The sequence below is a fragment of the Tigriopus californicus genome, chromosome 4 (genome assembly GCF_007210705.1).
Source record: "Tigriopus californicus strain San Diego chromosome 4, Tcal_SD_v2.1, whole genome shotgun sequence".
Lineage (NCBI taxonomy): Eukaryota > Metazoa > Arthropoda > Copepoda > Harpacticoida > Harpacticidae > Tigriopus > Tigriopus californicus.
The window spans coordinates 13311907-13329358 of NC_081443.1; the positions used below are offsets into that span (position 1 = coordinate 13311907).

A 17452-nucleotide genomic window follows, 5' to 3' on the forward strand; every position below is an offset into this window, starting at 1 on the left:
AATACAAGTGACGTCTTTATGCCACCATTATTATGAACTGTCAGGACATTTGTTTGGGAAAGTAATGCTAGATTGAGATTGGACAAGACCCTGAATTCTAGTTGACCTTGGCTGGAAATGGGGCTTGGAATCAGAAGCAACTTTTCACTTGATTTGATAAAGTCCATCCCTTATGGAAGCCAGAGCCCAGTACCTAGAGAAGTATGTATGGGCTACAACGTCATTTGGCGTTTTTGATCACTCATTGGGCGTTTAGTTGGAACTAACCAAACCAATGGAACAATGAGGAATGATATTTAAGGGTGTGGTGATTCCTTTTTTTTCTTACCACGAGGAGATAAAATAGTGTCACAAGGCCAGTTGGGCAATCTTAGGCGGCTTGGACTAGCTTGAGCATTACATGAATCTTTTTCCTTTTTTAGCACTACCGTGGCCTTAACCATGAACATAATTGTTTTGAATCAAGCAGTAAACTCTTTGGCACACTTTTCATCCCAAAAAGTACTGATTACTTGCCTGAAAAAATCAAGAGTGTCAAGTACAATAAATGTGTTAAATCAAACACTGATCATCAGAGTGAGTTTGGCTTTGCCGTTGCAATAGTACAAGCCACAGAGGGAGGAGATGGCCAGTAGATTTAATGACATCAATTTGAAAAGCAGATATTTGGTTCCTGTGTGAGTCATTAAAATTTTTTTGATGAAGCGTGTGCCAAAGAGTTTATTCTTTGATTCAAAACTTTGACATTCATGATTAAGGCCATGGTCATGGTAAAAAAGGGAAAAAATACATTTAACGGCTCAAGATAGTCCAAGCTGCCATAGCGTGCCTGAACGGCCCTGGGACACTATTTTATCTCCCCACAGTAAGCAAAAAACTGGAATCACCCAACCTTTCAAGATCATTCCTCATTGGTCTCTCAATGGCTAGTGTCGAACGCGAATGTGGCCACTAACGATGCTGGAGATTGGGCAACCCTGCCTGAGAGACACCACACACCCATCAGTCAGGGCATGGCCCATCTGACCACGAATGCTACTACTCGTTTTAAAAATACCAGGGCTGCTACCACTGCTTGAAAGATTGATTGATGGGCTGAGGCTTTCGGAAAGAAAAGCAACAACCCCGGTTCCTAATTCCCGATTCTCGAGCCGTTCTCGACCCGTTGGCGGTCGCGTCAGCTTCCCAGCCTAACCATTGGACAAGACTAACCACGCGGGCCCCATTACGTTCGTCAACGCCCTCCAGCCCGCCGGTCTGTCCATCGGTGTGTGAGTTCCGCCCCCTACCCCCTCCTAGGTCTAGGCCTCCGTGCTGGCCCTGGGACCGGGCGATCAGTGTCAGGCGCGGCATTTCCGGTTGCATGGGATCGGCCCGGAAGCAGGCGGGTGGCCACGGCACGGGTCATGATCATGGGGCCGCCGGGCTTGGTCCCTCACTAACTAGTCGTTGACCATCCACCACCGTCTGAGGCCCGGGTCTCCGTCTGCCCATCCGGCACCCGGTTGAGCCGGCCTGTCCAGCCTGGTTCGCTTCCGTTCTCTTCCAGATCCCCAAGTCGCGCCGGCGGCTGAGCTCCATCAGCCCGCTCCCGCCAAGATTGTTCATCATTGCCACTAGCGCCCCTGCCTGTGGGTGGGCGTGAGTCAGGATGGCGTTGGGCGGCGGGCACCACCACGCCAGCAAGGACTATGATCATCTGTTCAAATTGCTCATCATCGGGGATTCCGGCGTGGGCAAGAGCTCGTTATTGGTGCGATTCGCCGATAACACGTTTTCGGGCAATTACATCACCACCATCGGGGTGGACTTCAAGATCCGCACCATTGAGGTGCGCGGCGAACGGTAAGTGACCATCCTTGATCCCCCATGCCTGCCTACATCATGGGTGGTGATTGGCATCATGGATATCGATTGATGAATTCATGGATGGACAAACTTGGTGGGCATTTTAGGGTCAAGCTGCAAATTTGGGATACCGCCGGTCAGGAGCGCTTTCGCACCATTACGTCCACTTATTACCGGGGCACGCATGGCGTTATCGTGGTCTACGATGTCACGTCCGGCGATTCCTTTGCCAATGTCAAAAGGTGAGTCCGCAGTATTCCCTGAGCAAGTGAGCTAGGCTCCCCCCAGTCGAGCCAGAGATTGGGTTCCCATCAACATGGGTACGTCTAAGCAGCCCCTGTCACCGGGAAAGATCAGTCAGAGCCCATTCATTATGCATTGTCCTGGCGCTGAGGTCAATCTGGTTCGCGTAAAAATGAATGTCTCGTCGTGGTTTTGCGATTGAACTTAAATGTGGAATGACAATGTTGTTCCACTATGAATCTCTCTGGTTGTTGGTTTCAGATGGCTCCACGAGATCGATCAAAACTGTGATGTAGTCAACCGGATCTTGGTGGGCAATAAGAACGACGATCCGGATCGGAAAGTGGTGCTTACCGAGGATGCCCGCCGATTCTCCAACCAGATGAACATTCAACTCTTCGAGACCTCGGCCAAGGAGAACCTCAACGTGGAGGAGATGTTTCGGGCTATCACCGAGCTCGTCCTCAAGTCCAAACGCAGTCAACAAGACCAACTCAACCAGCCCGCTGAGAGCATTCGCGTGGGTAGTCGCCGACCCGGACAAAGGCCCGCCAAAAAGTCCGGTTGTTGCAATAAGTAAACCAACCCATCCATGGAAGGCACCGTCGTCGTCGTCAGATCACTCCCAATCGCCAGGAGTCGACCTGTCGCCAGTTATTCCATACGCACACACACACACACACTTCCATAATGTATAGTCATCAATGGACCTGAGAACAAGGGAATGAGAAGCGAAAAGCACAAACACCCTCATCTCCCTCACTGTGACCCGTTGTCTGCCCTATCGGTCTCGTGGTCGCTTTCCTTCAGTGTTTGAGCGCCCAGCCCCCAAGTGTCTCCACCCATGACATGGTTGGGTTGAGTAAACGTGATCGATCAAATTCCTCCTCTTCTGCCCGCGATTTATCCCCGCAATTTATTCCCGCGACCGAACTTTCGCTGTGAGCATTTAAAACGCGTCGTGTTTCAGACCAAGTCCTGATGTAGTGATGTGGTTGTCTGCTGAGACTCGACAATCACGTGTTCAACATGGTCCGATCCGTAACAACAGTGGTACAAGCTACAATAGTTTGAGCAGCCACGACCCTCATCTCATCATGGATCCTCATATCTGGTCTAAGAGGAGGTTATAACAAGATCAATTACTCCGTTTTGATTATTTTTTTATCTCTACTGCTTCGGCCCACATCGCGCTTTTCAATTATGTTCGGTGCTGCTGCGGATCGGATAATCCAGATGATGATTATGATGTTGCAACATGATGCGACAAACTCCTCATATCATCACGACATGGAAAAATTGCCCAGTGCTCATGAGTAACATTGACATTTAAGATCATTCAAGAAATAATAAATCAATATGGATTAAAAAAAAGCTAACTACTAACCAACCAACCAACAACAGCATTGCCCTCGGGTCGCCGAGAAAACCAAGCCCGGATGTCGATAAACTATATTCACTAAGTAAGAAATGATGCATGAATTCCAACTCCTCATTAAGTCTCATTTCTTTTCTACACCTTCTGCATTTCAAAAACGGCATTCGTCATCATTCCATTCGCTAAGCCTCTCTCTCTCTCTCTCTCTCTCTCTCTCTCTCTGGAGAACGATTATATTTTATATAGCAGTTGCCATTTAAGGCTAGCCGAATCGAATAAATGTGACCAAGCTAGCTTACAGCAGGACATGGAGTACGTCAGTTGTAAAAAGTAAGTAAATTACAGTTTTTTTTCCATAGCCATCAAAATGGGGTTTTGAAAATTGGTTTTGAATACAATATAACTTTTTGAATGCAATGGGGTACCCCCGCATGGTTTCATGGGTGCATATTTTGGGATGCGATTTGTACCCAGTTGCACCTACTGAGAGTATGAGATAGTTTCGTGAACGCACATTTTGAAATGCGATTGGGTAAAATTTAGTCCTGCCGCATTTCAAAATTTGCGTTCACGAAACCACGTGGGGGTACCCCATTGTCGTCATTTTGACTTTAAAGAGTTTAGGTCCAATGGCATCCCTGACTCAAATCGATTGCGGTGGCAAAATTCAAACTCGATCACACTCCAATGACGTTTGGTGGTTGTATCTCACATTTGATGCAAAATACCCATCCCAACGTGTCAAAACTACATATTGGTAGGCTTAAAAATTAACGGAAGTGATCGTAAATACTAGAAAAAGATGATTTAGAATTTTCTGCAATTTTTTGCCACTTATTTTGGACCAATTTCTGCCACTTTCTGCCACCAATTTCTGCGAGGTGGTAGAAAATGGCCTTTAATAGTTCTCATCCCTGCTTAGAGGGCATGCATCTGATCAGGAGGTAATGCATTGCTCTCGGAAACCTTGTTAGAAGACATTCGTGCTTTCCTCTCCGGTCCTGACGGACTCCATGGAATAGGCTACAAACTCTTCAGGGAAATGTTGCAAATCCTTTACAGGTAAAATGTCAAACAAATGTGAAAAGGAATTAAACAGGAAGTTGTACACTGTATGATTGACAGCACACCAACGCTTTTACAATCCTCATTTCCAATAGAATGGTTCTAGGAAAAAAACACTGTCACAAGTTTTTGTTGATTAACTTCAAAAACATCACTTTTGCTAGACTTACCTTTAGCTTTTTAGCACAAATTAATGGAAAAAGATGATGATTAAAAGCCATTGATATTGATACAAGTAACTCTGCTTAACCCTATTTGTGTACCTAAAGTGCTTACAATTTTACCCCTGTAGGTATCAACAAGTCTCTCTCAGAAGAGTTGGTGGTGTATTTATGGCACTAGAAGAGATCATCACTTGTTCAGTGACAAATACGTTGCTGAAGTTCGGCACCTTGGGGCGTTTTCTTGGGCTTCTATGCTTGTTTATCCATAAGGAGAGAGGAGGCAGAGGAGAATGATAAAAACTGATTCACGGACTTTTAGAGATGCGGACTACAAAAAGAAGCAAGACATTCGTATCTCCTAAATCGTTCACTTTAATCCAAAAAAAAATTCCAAAAATACAACCCCAAGATCTTCTTGAATAGATGAACTTGACCAAACTATGAGCCCAAAACTATGTTTAGGGAACTCAGGAGAATTATCCAAAGTTATGTAGTAAACACCAAATAAGATTTTAATTTTCGGCCTTCTGTTGGTCACAATAGCTTTTGGCAACCTAAATTTGAAATGAACCACTTTACAAGTAAAAAGTGTGGATATGACCTGCCTCTAATTGAAGAGATTTACAGTTCTGATTTGATCAATTTTTATATAGGGATTCTCTTACACATGAATGAATATCAATAATAATGTCTGAATATATAAAAATGGAATAAAATTGGTGAGATCCCTAAGTTACCCCAATAAACCTCTTGGTTTGTTTTCATGGGGCACTTCTAAATCTTTTAAATTTTTCTTTGATAACGTTGCTTTGACCAAGAGCAAGCTTATTTGGCGGAAAGTTCGTTCACAGTCCATATTTCTAGAAGTATGTGACTGAATATATTAGATGATGATTTAGAAGGTTTGGGTGTTTCCGGTTTTTTTCTTATCACCAGCGGCAAGGTGTGTGTTGAACACATTCTGGTAGTTGGGCATCAGGGTGTGGGGACAAGTATCTTCTAGTGAGATTTGGTAGAGCTATGCATTACCTCCTGATCAGATTTATTCTCGCTGAGAGAGTGCTCAATGTGCTCAATGAATGCCATCTTCATGTTTAAGTATTTGATCAGAAGGTAACGCAAAACTGGAACGTCTTCTAGTGAGGTTTCAGAGAGCTTTCCACTCCACTACTACCGTACTCCATGCATTAATCAGTGTCGATGAGTGCTCCATCTTTTTTCCAGCTTCAATTTGAGAATCACGTAACTAAACGTGTTCAGTGTCAATCCCTATTGGACACATAGGCAGCCTCACTTCAACTAACCGTGTCATTTCTTTGGCCTGTGTAATGCAAAAACTAATACAAGTGAATAAGTGAAGAGAGTATGCATTTGTATGTTTCGAGCAGACCTATAAACATAAACATATTATTGAACAATAATGAGTGTCAGTTTTTCGGGGGGGGGGGNNNNGGGGGGGTGTTCACCCGATGCAGTTTAATAGCTATTAATCTTATCCTCAACCTGCTTCCGCTTGATCACCCTGGGCGATTTCCCGTCGAAATGTTTGAACTTCTTGTGCGAACACAGAGTAGCCGAAGATTTGGCAGCAAAATCGCACAGGTCGCATCTGCAAGACAAAATGAAAGGAATATTTTTTTCGTCTTAAATTCGAATTGTCAGCCGAAGTAAACCAAGTCAACATTAGTACAAATGTGTAATTGAGCATTGAATATTCGTAATGAAGTCCTCTGCTTGAACTTGAAGTTCGTGTTCCACATGCTGCACGAATCAAAATCATCTAAAGTTCCGGGAGACAACTTATTACATTCAGTTCATCTCATGTCCTTCCATGTATCAAGAAGGTGCACAATTTCCTCTGCAATGTTTACAAAATAAGTCTGCCGTCATGAATGGCAGCCCAATTCGCGAAAAGAACCAACCTTCACTCCATTATAAAGAGAATATGGAACTATCTGAGAACAAGATAATTGAGTTCGGTAAACTTACTTGAAGGGAGTTTCGCCCGTGTGCATTCGCTGATGATTTTTGACCCCCTCCAAGTTACGAAACATGCGCTCACAGAATTTGCACTTCAATGTCGGAGGTACATGGATCTTTAAATGGCGTTGAAGCATGCCGTGGTTCACGCACAACATGGAGCATACTTCGCATTTAAATTCAGCGTGTTGATGAACTCGAACTCGATGAGCCTGCAATTGACGCACTTTGGGGAATTCTTCATCGCATTCAGGGCATTTCACGGTCTCGTGATTTTCTTTCAAATGACGTTTGAGACCAGAAGCATTGGCCAAAGTGCACGCACAGTACGGACAGAGAGCGGGTCCATCGTCGTCATTGTCGTTCTGATCGGAGAGCTCAATTTCCTCTTTGTGCTTGGCTCTCAAGTGATTCTTGAGCTTACGAGGATCCGTGGCCACAAAACCGCATTTGTGGCACACGGGTACGTCCGTGGAGTGAAACTTCTTCACATGCACTCGCATTGACGCCATGGAAGAAAACACCTTGCCGCAATCTGGACACACGACCGGCTTCTTTTCCGGTGGCGGTTTAGGCTTGGCCACTTTTTGCCGTCCTTGAACACATTTGAGAAAATGCTGCCCCAGGATTAAAGGGTCCTCGTCAAAATTGACCATCACTTGACAATTAGGGCAATGAGCTTCCAGCGGCGATCCAGGATGCTCCGCCAAAAGATGCTCCATCACAGCTTGGGGTACGGGGAGTTTGACCCGACACAAATGACACACGTACCGACCCCCAAAGTGCTTCCTTTGCAAATGTCGGTAATATAGACTTCTTTGGTAAAATACTTTATCACATAAGGTACACGGGCGACCCTGCTCCCAAGGGACGGGTTTGACTCGTCGCTGAGGCCGAGGCTGGGCTTGAACTGGGGCTGGGAAGACTTGTCGGCTTTCATCCAGGTCCATCCCCCGGGTTGGACGCATCTTGGGTGGCTTGTGTTTCATGGCCTGGTGAATGGCGGGCCGGGCTCTCAGGCTGGCTTGACGCGAGGGTCGAGACCGCAGAGGGACTACTGACCGACCACTCTGGCTCTCAAAGTCTTGGAAAACCGAGGGGATGGTGGCTTCTTTGGTTTGAATCATGTCCAGAATGTCCTGCGTCTCGATCTTGAGCGTGAGCGCGTCCTCAGCCGGATCTAGGACAGGGTCCGCCTCGACCTTGGGACTGTCCACCAGGGTCACCTCGGGCTCGGTTTTGATTCCATTTTCGTGCTCCGGGTCTCGATTTCCATGCACATTATCAATGGAGGCCTGATGACAAGCCGAGCATCGTCGTTGTTGTTGTTGTTGTTGTTGTTGTTGTTCTGAACCGGGTTTGGGTTCGGCATAATGCGAGCAATGGACCGAGAATTGGCAAGACAAGGGGAACGAGCCCGCCTTGGGTGACGTGATGCCCAGGCACGCGCTTTGGGTCTTGAGGCGAGCGCAAAACTGGACGAGCGTGTGGGGCGAGCTCAAGGTGCCTTGATCCGTGGTTCGACCCAATGCGCGCAGCATGTATCGCTGAGAAGGACCATGATAGAGGACGGACAGCGTCTGATAAGGCGTGTCGGCCTTGAGCCACCAATCGAACTGGGACCTGGTGATGACCAACCAATCCCCATCCACTTGGGCCACATGGAAGCCGGCCACGGCCAGCTGGTCTTGGAGCAACTCCATAGCTTCACAGTGTCGATCTTAAACGCCAATGGACTTAGTAGTGAAATTTAGAGAGGAAATGGTCGATGCTTCCCGATGGAATCATTGCTTTCCGAGGATCACACCCGCCGATCCCGATTTTAGACACTACTTATTCACTGACAGGGCTGCCAAAATTGGGCAGATGATTCCATAATCCACTGGAATATGGACGAAGTTTGGCATGAGTCGAGAATTGGCTGTAAGGTTGCCGAGGAATGCCCTTCAGTCAAGAATTTCAATCATTAAAAGTAAGCAGAACAGTTTGTTACAGGTCTTCGGCACAATTGAAGCAAGCTTTGGATAGAAAGTAACAATATTCTGGTATTTATTTTGTGCTTTTAAAGTTCAACCAATGTCCGGTGCACAGACCAAAAACAATCGATATACATGATTCAATAAAGAGATCAGGATAAATTATAAGCAATTATCCTTTAAAATCCTTAAAAAAACAGCATTCAGTGGTACGCCTTTTCTAATTTATCGAGTGTCTTAACACCACAATGGTCCAATGGTACGGTTACTATCTCAAACTTGATCATGGCAAGTTGACGTTTGATCAATGAAATAATACCAGCGATCCGGGAGTATCTGGCATAAAGGTCATGATATTCGAAGAGATCTCTTCATTCCCCAAAGTGGAGGAAGGCATAGGGACAGGCGTTCATCGAATCATGCTCAGGTTTGATAGCAGATTTAAAAAGGCCGGAAGATACTAGTGATAAAGCTGTTTCACAATGGGCTTGATTGTATTGGTAGTTGATAATCATCATCATTGATCATTAGTCGGGCCGGCCAAATCTTGCAGATAAATATGGTATTTATTGACACGAAATTTGAATAAAAATTAAACGAATTTGAAAAAAAATTGCAAATAAACTTTCCAAAACATAGGCATCAACTCTTTCTGGGGATCTGTAAGGGCTAGTTTTGCCTTCCATATCAGACAACATGTAGACAAATAGGAAAATTACATCTCTTAATTATCTTAAAACACCTGGATTTAAGGTGTTCTCCCTAGGAGACAGAATCTTGCCTTGTCTATGGTGCTTCCTGCCCTGAGTAGGGCTTGGAAATAAAATTCTTTTGAGGGCTAAATAGGTACTATTGATGAGTTTGTTGGGACTGGCAAGGCTTGTCACGTTGAGCATTCAGATGATCTTATAGTCACAGATCAGGATGCTTTAGAGGCCATCAGGGACTTGAGACTCTCGAGCTCCCCTGGCCCTGATGGGGTTGACATCTCAGTTTCTGATGAGATGCTCACAGGTTTTCTTGGTTTTCTTGCACTTGATGCGTTGCATCTTGGACCAGGGCAAGTTCCCCTCTTCTCTGAAGGTAGCTCATGTGGCCAATTTTCAAAGGGGAGATAAGACACTCCCCAGTAACTATAGGCCGTTTCTCTCACTCAAATATGCGAAGGGGTATGAGAAAGTCATGAAGTTCAAACTTGTTGAATTTCTTGATATCCATAGAGTCCTTCTCTTAGCCAGCATGGGTTCAAGCATATTAGCACGGTTACCCAACTGATTAAAACATATAGACAGGTTATTGAGAGCCAATTCAGTCTCATGTAGTTTATCTTGACTTTGCCAAGGCTTTGACAAGGTAGATAATAGCCTTTAGTCAACAGGCTCCATGAGATTGGAATCCAGGCAAGGTTCTCAATTGGCTTAGAAGTTTAATTTGTGGTAGGAAACAATTAGTTAAGGTTGAAGGGATCCCTTAGTGATGTACATGATGTTAAGTCGGGTGTCCCTCAGGGCTCCATTAGGGTCCTCTCCTTTTCATTATCTTCATTGCTCCGCTTCAGAAGCTTGGTAGTAGTAATGTCAGTATCTCATGCTTATACGAAAAAATTGGTAGTTGGTAGGAATGGTCAGAACTCAAGTTGTCTGTTAGAGAGTCGACCAATCTACTCCTGTGGTTGCTGCAAGTAACATGGCACTGAATGGAATGAAAATTCCGCTCAATGAATTTGGGTCGACGTCATTAGACACTCCACTATTAGATGATGAAGTAAGAACATTGAGCAGGTCTCATCCATGAAGGATTTAGGTTGTAGTCAACCACAAACACGCTCTGCCTCTCATTGTGCATTACCTGGCCAATTTAGCCGGCCTCAAGCGTCACATGAAGGAACATCACGCGTCTGCAAAATGCCCAGATTGTGGCAAAGAATTCTCCAAGGTGCGTCAATTGCAGTTCATCGAGTTCATGTTCATCAACACGCTGAATTTAAATGCGAAGTATGCTCCATGTTGTGCGTAAACCACTGTATGCTTCAACGCCATTTGAAGATTCATCACCCCCTACTATTAAATGCAAATACTGTGAGCGCCTGTTTCGCAACTTGGATGTGTCAAGAACCATGAACGAATGCACACGGGGGAAACGCCTTTCAAGTAAGTTTATTAGTTTGATTCTCATCACCTGAGACTCGCTAATTGTCGGAAGCCGGGTTCCAGGAAATGTCTCAAACACTTCGTTCTAAGATTTACTTTTCCGGGTTTTGGTGTTTTTTCGAATGTTTCTGATCTATAGGGACCCGTTCAATGATTCCATGGTCTTTGTTCCGGTTCATTTTTTAAATCATAAGCACAAGTAAGATATGAATTTGCGGAACGAAAAGTTTTATTAAAACTTTTATTTGGAGGGGTAAAGCCATCGTAAAGCCTTCAAATGCCACGTTTCAGTGATGTTTTAACCCTTTTGAACATTGACAGGTTGCCATTGCGTTTGGAGATGGTATACAGGTAGTCTTTTCTAATATGACAGAGACCAAATGGGGCTTTTCTACCTGGAAGATTGATTGAATTCACAAGGATCAATCAAAATCTTATGATTTAAGCTTTCCAATAATGACGTGAACCCCTCTCTCTTCGGCCTTATCATCTTGACATAATGGTTAATCTTAGAATGCATCAACTTCAACATTTCATGAGCTTTCATTCATTGGCTGGCCACAACTCCATTCAATACACTTTACGAGCATTACATTCCCATTGATCTGGTCATAGTTCTTGTCTCAACCATGGAGGTCTCAATTTACGAGTAACTGGAGGTCTATCAAATTGTCGCAGTATACCGTATAGGCTTTGATCTGTAGTTAATAAAACACATCTGATTCACTTTTAAGGAGTGCTTGGTGTTTCTGGCAACCACCTCACATCAAAAATATTTAGAACTTTACACGATTCTTGTCACTTGTAATTTTTATTCGAACAAGTCAAACTTCATGGGTTCGCCATCTTGTAAGACCCGTTTACCTCAACTACACTTGGACAGCTGAAAAACTTGAACAATAGGAAAAAATCCTGGTAGACAGGAATTCCTCAACATGCAAGCTAAAGACTTGGCCATGTTCCTCCCTATAATTTCCAGTGCCTATGGCGAGGAATTTGCTTGGCTTGGAGAGAGTGAACCATGATTTTTTCAATTTCTGGTCGGGAGGTTGAGTTCAATGGTTTCTCAAATTTCCGTTATACTATTGGGGTACATTTGGCCGCGTCAAATAGGTTCAGTGTACGTCGTCCATGTCCAACATGTGACCAATGAGCTAAATCTAAAGGAAAACGATTGCTTGATACCTCGCATATGCAGTAAGGAAATCACAGAGAAAATGTCCGAAATGCTGTGCTCAACTACTCCTTGCCGAAGCTTTTAAGAGCGGGAGTATTTGTTATTCAATATATTTAAACATGTCCTTCAGATTGCCAAAACATTGACCTGATATCTGGTCTGACTTCAAAATAGGAAAATGCAAACCATAAGCCCTTGCAAAACTATGAAGAGTATTTCCTAGTACCCGGTAAATCAATATCTTGTAACTGATACTTTATTGTCTTTATTGCGATATTCGGCTTCTCATTGAGATCACAATAGTTTTACAATTTGTTCAATGTTACATATATTGCTGTCCCATTTAGAGGTTCAGGGTCCGCCGTTCGAGGCGATGATCCACTGCAGGGGGAGGAGACCTAGGATGAACCTATGAACCCGAGCATAGCTCGGTCGCGCGTTAATCAACTGCGCTAAACCATCTCCCCTGATACACTTGATCCCAAGAGAAAAAATCTTCAACAAAATTTCATTTTTTGGCACATGGATGCATTTTTAAAATCTGGGGCCTAGATAACCAAGTTTGTTGTTGTGGCACCTGGGGATCGAACCCATGAACCCGAGTATAAGAGAGCTCTGTCACGCGTTAACCAATTGCGCTACATACTCTCTCTGTTGGGGCTTCCAGCACGTGTTTGAAAAAATATATAAGAAAGGTCATCTTCGTTAAAGCCAGTTTGAACTCCAACTTTGCATCATTGGCATTGGCAGGCAAGTTTGTTTGTAGTACCAGCGCTTGCCTAAATGTCCAAATACATAGTAATTATTTTTCACCAAAACTATCTATAAAACTAGTCCAATCTATTTCTTGGAGCAAAATGGACCGAAGACTTAAACCAAAAAAGGAAGCGACAAAACTTGCCAATGGAAGGCTTAAAAGTGTAACTAAGAATCATAAGGGTCGTTAATGGAATCACACGTGAACATATCACTACTGCAAACTTACTCCTCATGTATAGTACCTGATTTAAAAAGTACTCCCATAAATTAAGATAATTTTGTCAGGTTGTTTGTCATAAACTAATCCTGGATCATAACTTCTTATCTATTTCAGATGCAATCTGTGCGATTTTTGCCGCCAAGTCTTCGGCTACTATTCTTCACACAAGAAATTTCAAGCATTTCGATGGAAAATCACCCGACTAGTCAAGCAGAAGCAGGTTAGGATCTAATAAACAGCAATTAGAGAAATGAATTATAGAAAATAAACAAAATTCAACATTGATACGTTCGATTGTCAGAAATAATTTTGCATATTCATGACACTAATTGCGACCATGATTTGAGCCTGGTCCGTATAAATAGTCAAAAAACTTTAGTAATAGACTAATTGTCCAGCTTTGTTAGGTCAGACACTCAAAAAGTGTATCATGTGCGAAAAGAGGCAAGAGGCAACAAAACCTTCTTATAGCAGGATGTGTTTCAGATCATGTTACTACTCGTTGGTTATGCTCTCTTTTATCGTGAATCGTGATGCAAGACATTGGATAACTTGGTCATCGCATTGAAGCTCAAGCAAGACCTCTTCATGAGTCGCAATCATTTTTCTAATAGGACACAGGGAATATTTTTTGCGGGATTTTTTTTTTCGCCGCTTTTCTAACCGCTACAAGGAATGTAATCCCCAGTACTGTTAAAATGAAAGGTTATAATTCGTTAGATATCCTCAATTTAAGGCAAGTACTCTTACGATGGCTCGTTTCAGAGAGATGACGTCAAGGCTTATGTAGTTGACTAAGAAGCAGGCCGAAATTGAAATCCTATTTAGTGATTACCTGTTTAACTTTACCACATCTCCTGAGTACCATGAGCTAAGTACTTGCCTGATTTTGGCCTAATTTGACAAGTTCGTCAATTCGAGAATATTTTGTGGTCCTATGAAGGAAGTGTTTGAAATTGGCGAAAGTGAAAGGCGAAGGAGGTACGTATTATCGAATCCGTTGCAGTCCATATCTCTGAAAGTCCATAGTTGGGATGGGGTTGTTAATCAAAATCACTGCTTTATTCACACTCTAAAATCATTTTGCCCTCGTTCTTGCACTCTCCGCCTTTTCTTTTGCCAGTGTTTAGAAAACTAAATAACACTTCATCGAGAATGGTTGGAAGATTTCTCCTCCTCGTTTGTGGACTGTATATAGGTTTAAACTCAATGATGAATTTTCACAATTTTCACACGTATATTTTCCGTTCTCCCTGTTTCACACACTTTCTCGAACTCTCCGTCTCATCTCAACCGGTCTTTATCTTCCCCCCCATCCCTGCTCCCAAACAATACTCCTCAGGGTGCCCGAAATTTTCGTCCAGAGAACAAACTAATCGCTTAATTGCTTATTCGTCGAATTTATGTAATGAAATTTGCGTCGTGTAACTGGCCATAAGACTACGAACAGAACGTGTTTGTTTTGTTTCCTTTGTGTCCCTCTACGTGGACAGAGGTACGTACACAGTACGCTAAAGCACGTTTAAGTCTCATGGACTGACGCACATGTATGGTGGAAAAAACGGACAATCTACCTTCGAACATCCCTTGTTCATATTGTACTTCCTCAAAGCCAACTTGAGAAGCTTTTGACACCATTTAGGTGGTCAAACTGACAGCCTTTTCCCCTCATCAAGATCAAAATGTTTAGAGAAAACGTATGTCAAGGTCTTGTGAAAACTACAAAACGGATGGATGTTCCCAACGTGCAGCGTGTTTGGCGTTCGGATGTCCACCAAGTGCCATTCCAATGCTCGCAGAGACGTCGTAATCAATCATAAGTAGCTTCTCCAGCTCTTCATTGCTGATATACCAGTTCTCGGAATCTCGGAAAGTTGTGAAATTCGGAGACACTCCAAGGAACTGAGAAAATTTATCCGACGTAATCTCGCAAATCGTAGACAATATCCCGTGGATACTATGAGAAAGGAAGAGAATCTGGATAAGAAATCCCATCCCCAATAATAGTTATCACTAAAATGCGGTCTTTGACCACGAAATACACACAACTTTTCGTGGACAACTGTGCAATATGAAACCCTCTAACGTTCGGGCCGGTGGTGGATAGATGTCTCCCCAAGGTCATGATTTACAGGAAGCTGACACATTCAGCCATGAGTTTACTTCACAACCCGTTTAGCCTCAATGAGGAAGAGGCGGAAGTCAAGGTTGTAAAACCAACCAACAGTCACACTCACCCCCAAACGAGGACAGAAGTAACATTTTGGTTCTGAGGAGAACTGGTAACCCATCATCCTTCAACGAGGACAAAAGTCAGAATTAGGAGCTCGAGGAGAAAAGTCAATGTTTGAACCTCTCCAGGAGGAAACCCCGCCATTGCTAAGTGCTGGCACTTTGCCATTGTTGTGGTGCCAAGAAGTGGGAACTGTTTTTGAAGGACAGAGATCGTCATCATATGGAGTAGGGAAACCCAGGAAGCCATACACAAGAGCTAGAGGACCTTGGAAGTGCCTAGTCTGAGTAACAGCACTTCGTCACTTTGTTAGTGGACCTTCAATCCCGTCGAGTGGACGTCATCCGAGATCTCCGTTGGACCATCTCACCAGACATCGGCAGTAATTATTAACCCATTGATTTCATATGTGAATATCCCCTTTTTTTTCATTTGTCCAGCATTCCCCCACTTTTCCTACCGGAAAAAGACAGCTAATAGGCGGTGTGTTTGTGATTTAAATTAGATTGAACTGTCATTTGCCTTGAAGAGTAGCCTAGATTTCCCAGACGACCGAGATCGTGCTGGCATCGTAGGGAGTAGAGGTAGCAAGTGATTTGTATGCAAAACTGTATCTAAAGTTCATCACTCTAGTAGCAGAAATCAGTAGTTAGACTCTAGAGTAGAGGTCGACTTTGATAGACGCATTTTGACTTGGATAGTGACCACATTTTGCAAAAGTTAGCCTTGAAGATTGGCCCAGGTCTATGCCAGACAACCGAGATTGATCTAGGACCGTGGGGAGTAGAGGTAGCTAGAGAGTTGTATCCTTAGTCAATTGATGATTGTTTGAGGCCTGATAAAGGAAGCTCGAATTATTGCTCGTATGCCCTGATTAGGTTGTAAACAGGAGGCCTTAAGATAGGTCTAAGAAATTTGAAGCCCTTGTACTAAGTGCTCTCCAACTTTGAGAGCTATCAAGGTATTTTTACCTGGTGCTTGGGTCAAGAGTCCATGTTCCGTTCACACGGGAATTCAATAAGTCAGGACCTTTCATCCTTGGCTGGTGGATGGAACACAGCTAAAACCTCAATAATAAAGGGCTTATTGACTACAGAAGGATCTTCCCTGCTAAGACAAGTCCAAGCATTGTCTAAGCTCTAAGCTGACTTTTTAAGATAGCTTCCATCATGAATGCAGAGGAACTATCAATTAGAAGCAAAATCAAGAGACCAAGAAAACGAGGAAAAACTAAAAGCTGTGCAATCTTGCCTTGAGATACAAGACAACGAAGCAAAATATGAATCAGATACCTCAAATCAAACAAACATACAAATCTAAGATGAAATACTAACAAGAAATAAGGGACAGAGAAAAGCAAGGAATCAAGAACCTAAACTAGGTAAACAATACAAAACACAGAATTAAACTCAAACAAACTGATCCAACAAAATGACATCTAAACACTAAAGATTAGGGCGGCCAAAACTTGCATCCTGCATAATGTGCAAATTTTGCAAAAAAATTACACATCAGACATTTTTCTGCAAAGTTGTTGCATCTGCAAATTTTGACGTTTTTTGCGAACTTTCTTACCGCTACTGGAATTGGAATCCCAACAGTTCAAGACGAGAAGATTATTCATTTTACTTGACTTTTATTTATATATATATTTGATCAACCAACGAATTAGAATTGGCTGATCTGGCTAATCCTTGAATATAAGGTTGATCCGAATTTAGTCAAAACCTTTATCCAAGTCTGACTTGAATCCTGCTATTGGATCAACGCCTACATAGCCCCACGAATCTTTGAGGGCAGCAAATTGAAAATGAAGAGCCCAAGAAAGAAGAGAGTAGGACTAGTAAGCGTAAGGACTGTTTTAACTAGCCTGGATCAAGGGCTTGAAGGTGCTCTCAAAACGCACCTTAAGCCTCTACGGTCACTACAATTGACCCTAAATCTTGGTTGCGGACAAAGCTCATGAATGCTTAGAAACGTACAATATCAGATACCTTTTCCCAATACAAGAGCTCTCTCATATCCTCAATGTTCCAGTATACATCTTTGGACCTGTTCGAGCCTTTGCAAACCTGCTGACCTAATTAGAGCCCAATGGGAGAGGCATATTTCAAGATGCAGCTCAAACATCGACTTGTTACAGAGTTAGCATCATGATACTATCTCTGGAACTTAAAACATGCAATATTATCCAACCACATGTTTGAAAAGCTTTACCAACTTTCAACTGTATATGCTCATCAAACTTTCCATTAATCT

At 43.2% G+C, this 17452-nt stretch overlaps 2 protein-coding genes across 2 annotated transcripts; one reads left to right on the top strand and one right to left on the bottom strand.

Moving 5' to 3' along the window:
* Positions 1-1037: 1037 nt before the first annotated feature.
* Positions 1038-3465, top strand: LOC131879090 (ras-related protein Rab-35-like). Its single transcript, XM_059225296.1, has 3 exons — positions 1038-1845; positions 1956-2090; positions 2353-3465. The coding sequence occupies exons 1-3, from the start codon at positions 1652-1654 to the stop codon at positions 2669-2671; spliced, it is 648 nt and encodes a 215-aa protein (XP_059081279.1). The 5' UTR covers positions 1038-1651; the 3' UTR covers positions 2672-3465.
* A 2680-nt stretch (positions 3466-6145) lies between these two features.
* LOC131879085 (zinc finger protein 226-like) lies at positions 6146-8550 on the bottom strand. The gene is made up of 2 exons (XM_059225292.1): positions 6688-8550; positions 6146-6307 (listed from the first exon to the last, which is right to left on the bottom strand). The coding sequence occupies exons 1-2, from the start codon at positions 8379-8381 to the stop codon at positions 6175-6177; spliced, it is 1827 nt and encodes a 608-aa protein (XP_059081275.1). The 5' UTR covers positions 8382-8550; the 3' UTR covers positions 6146-6174.
* Positions 8551-17452: the final 8902 nt, after the last annotated feature.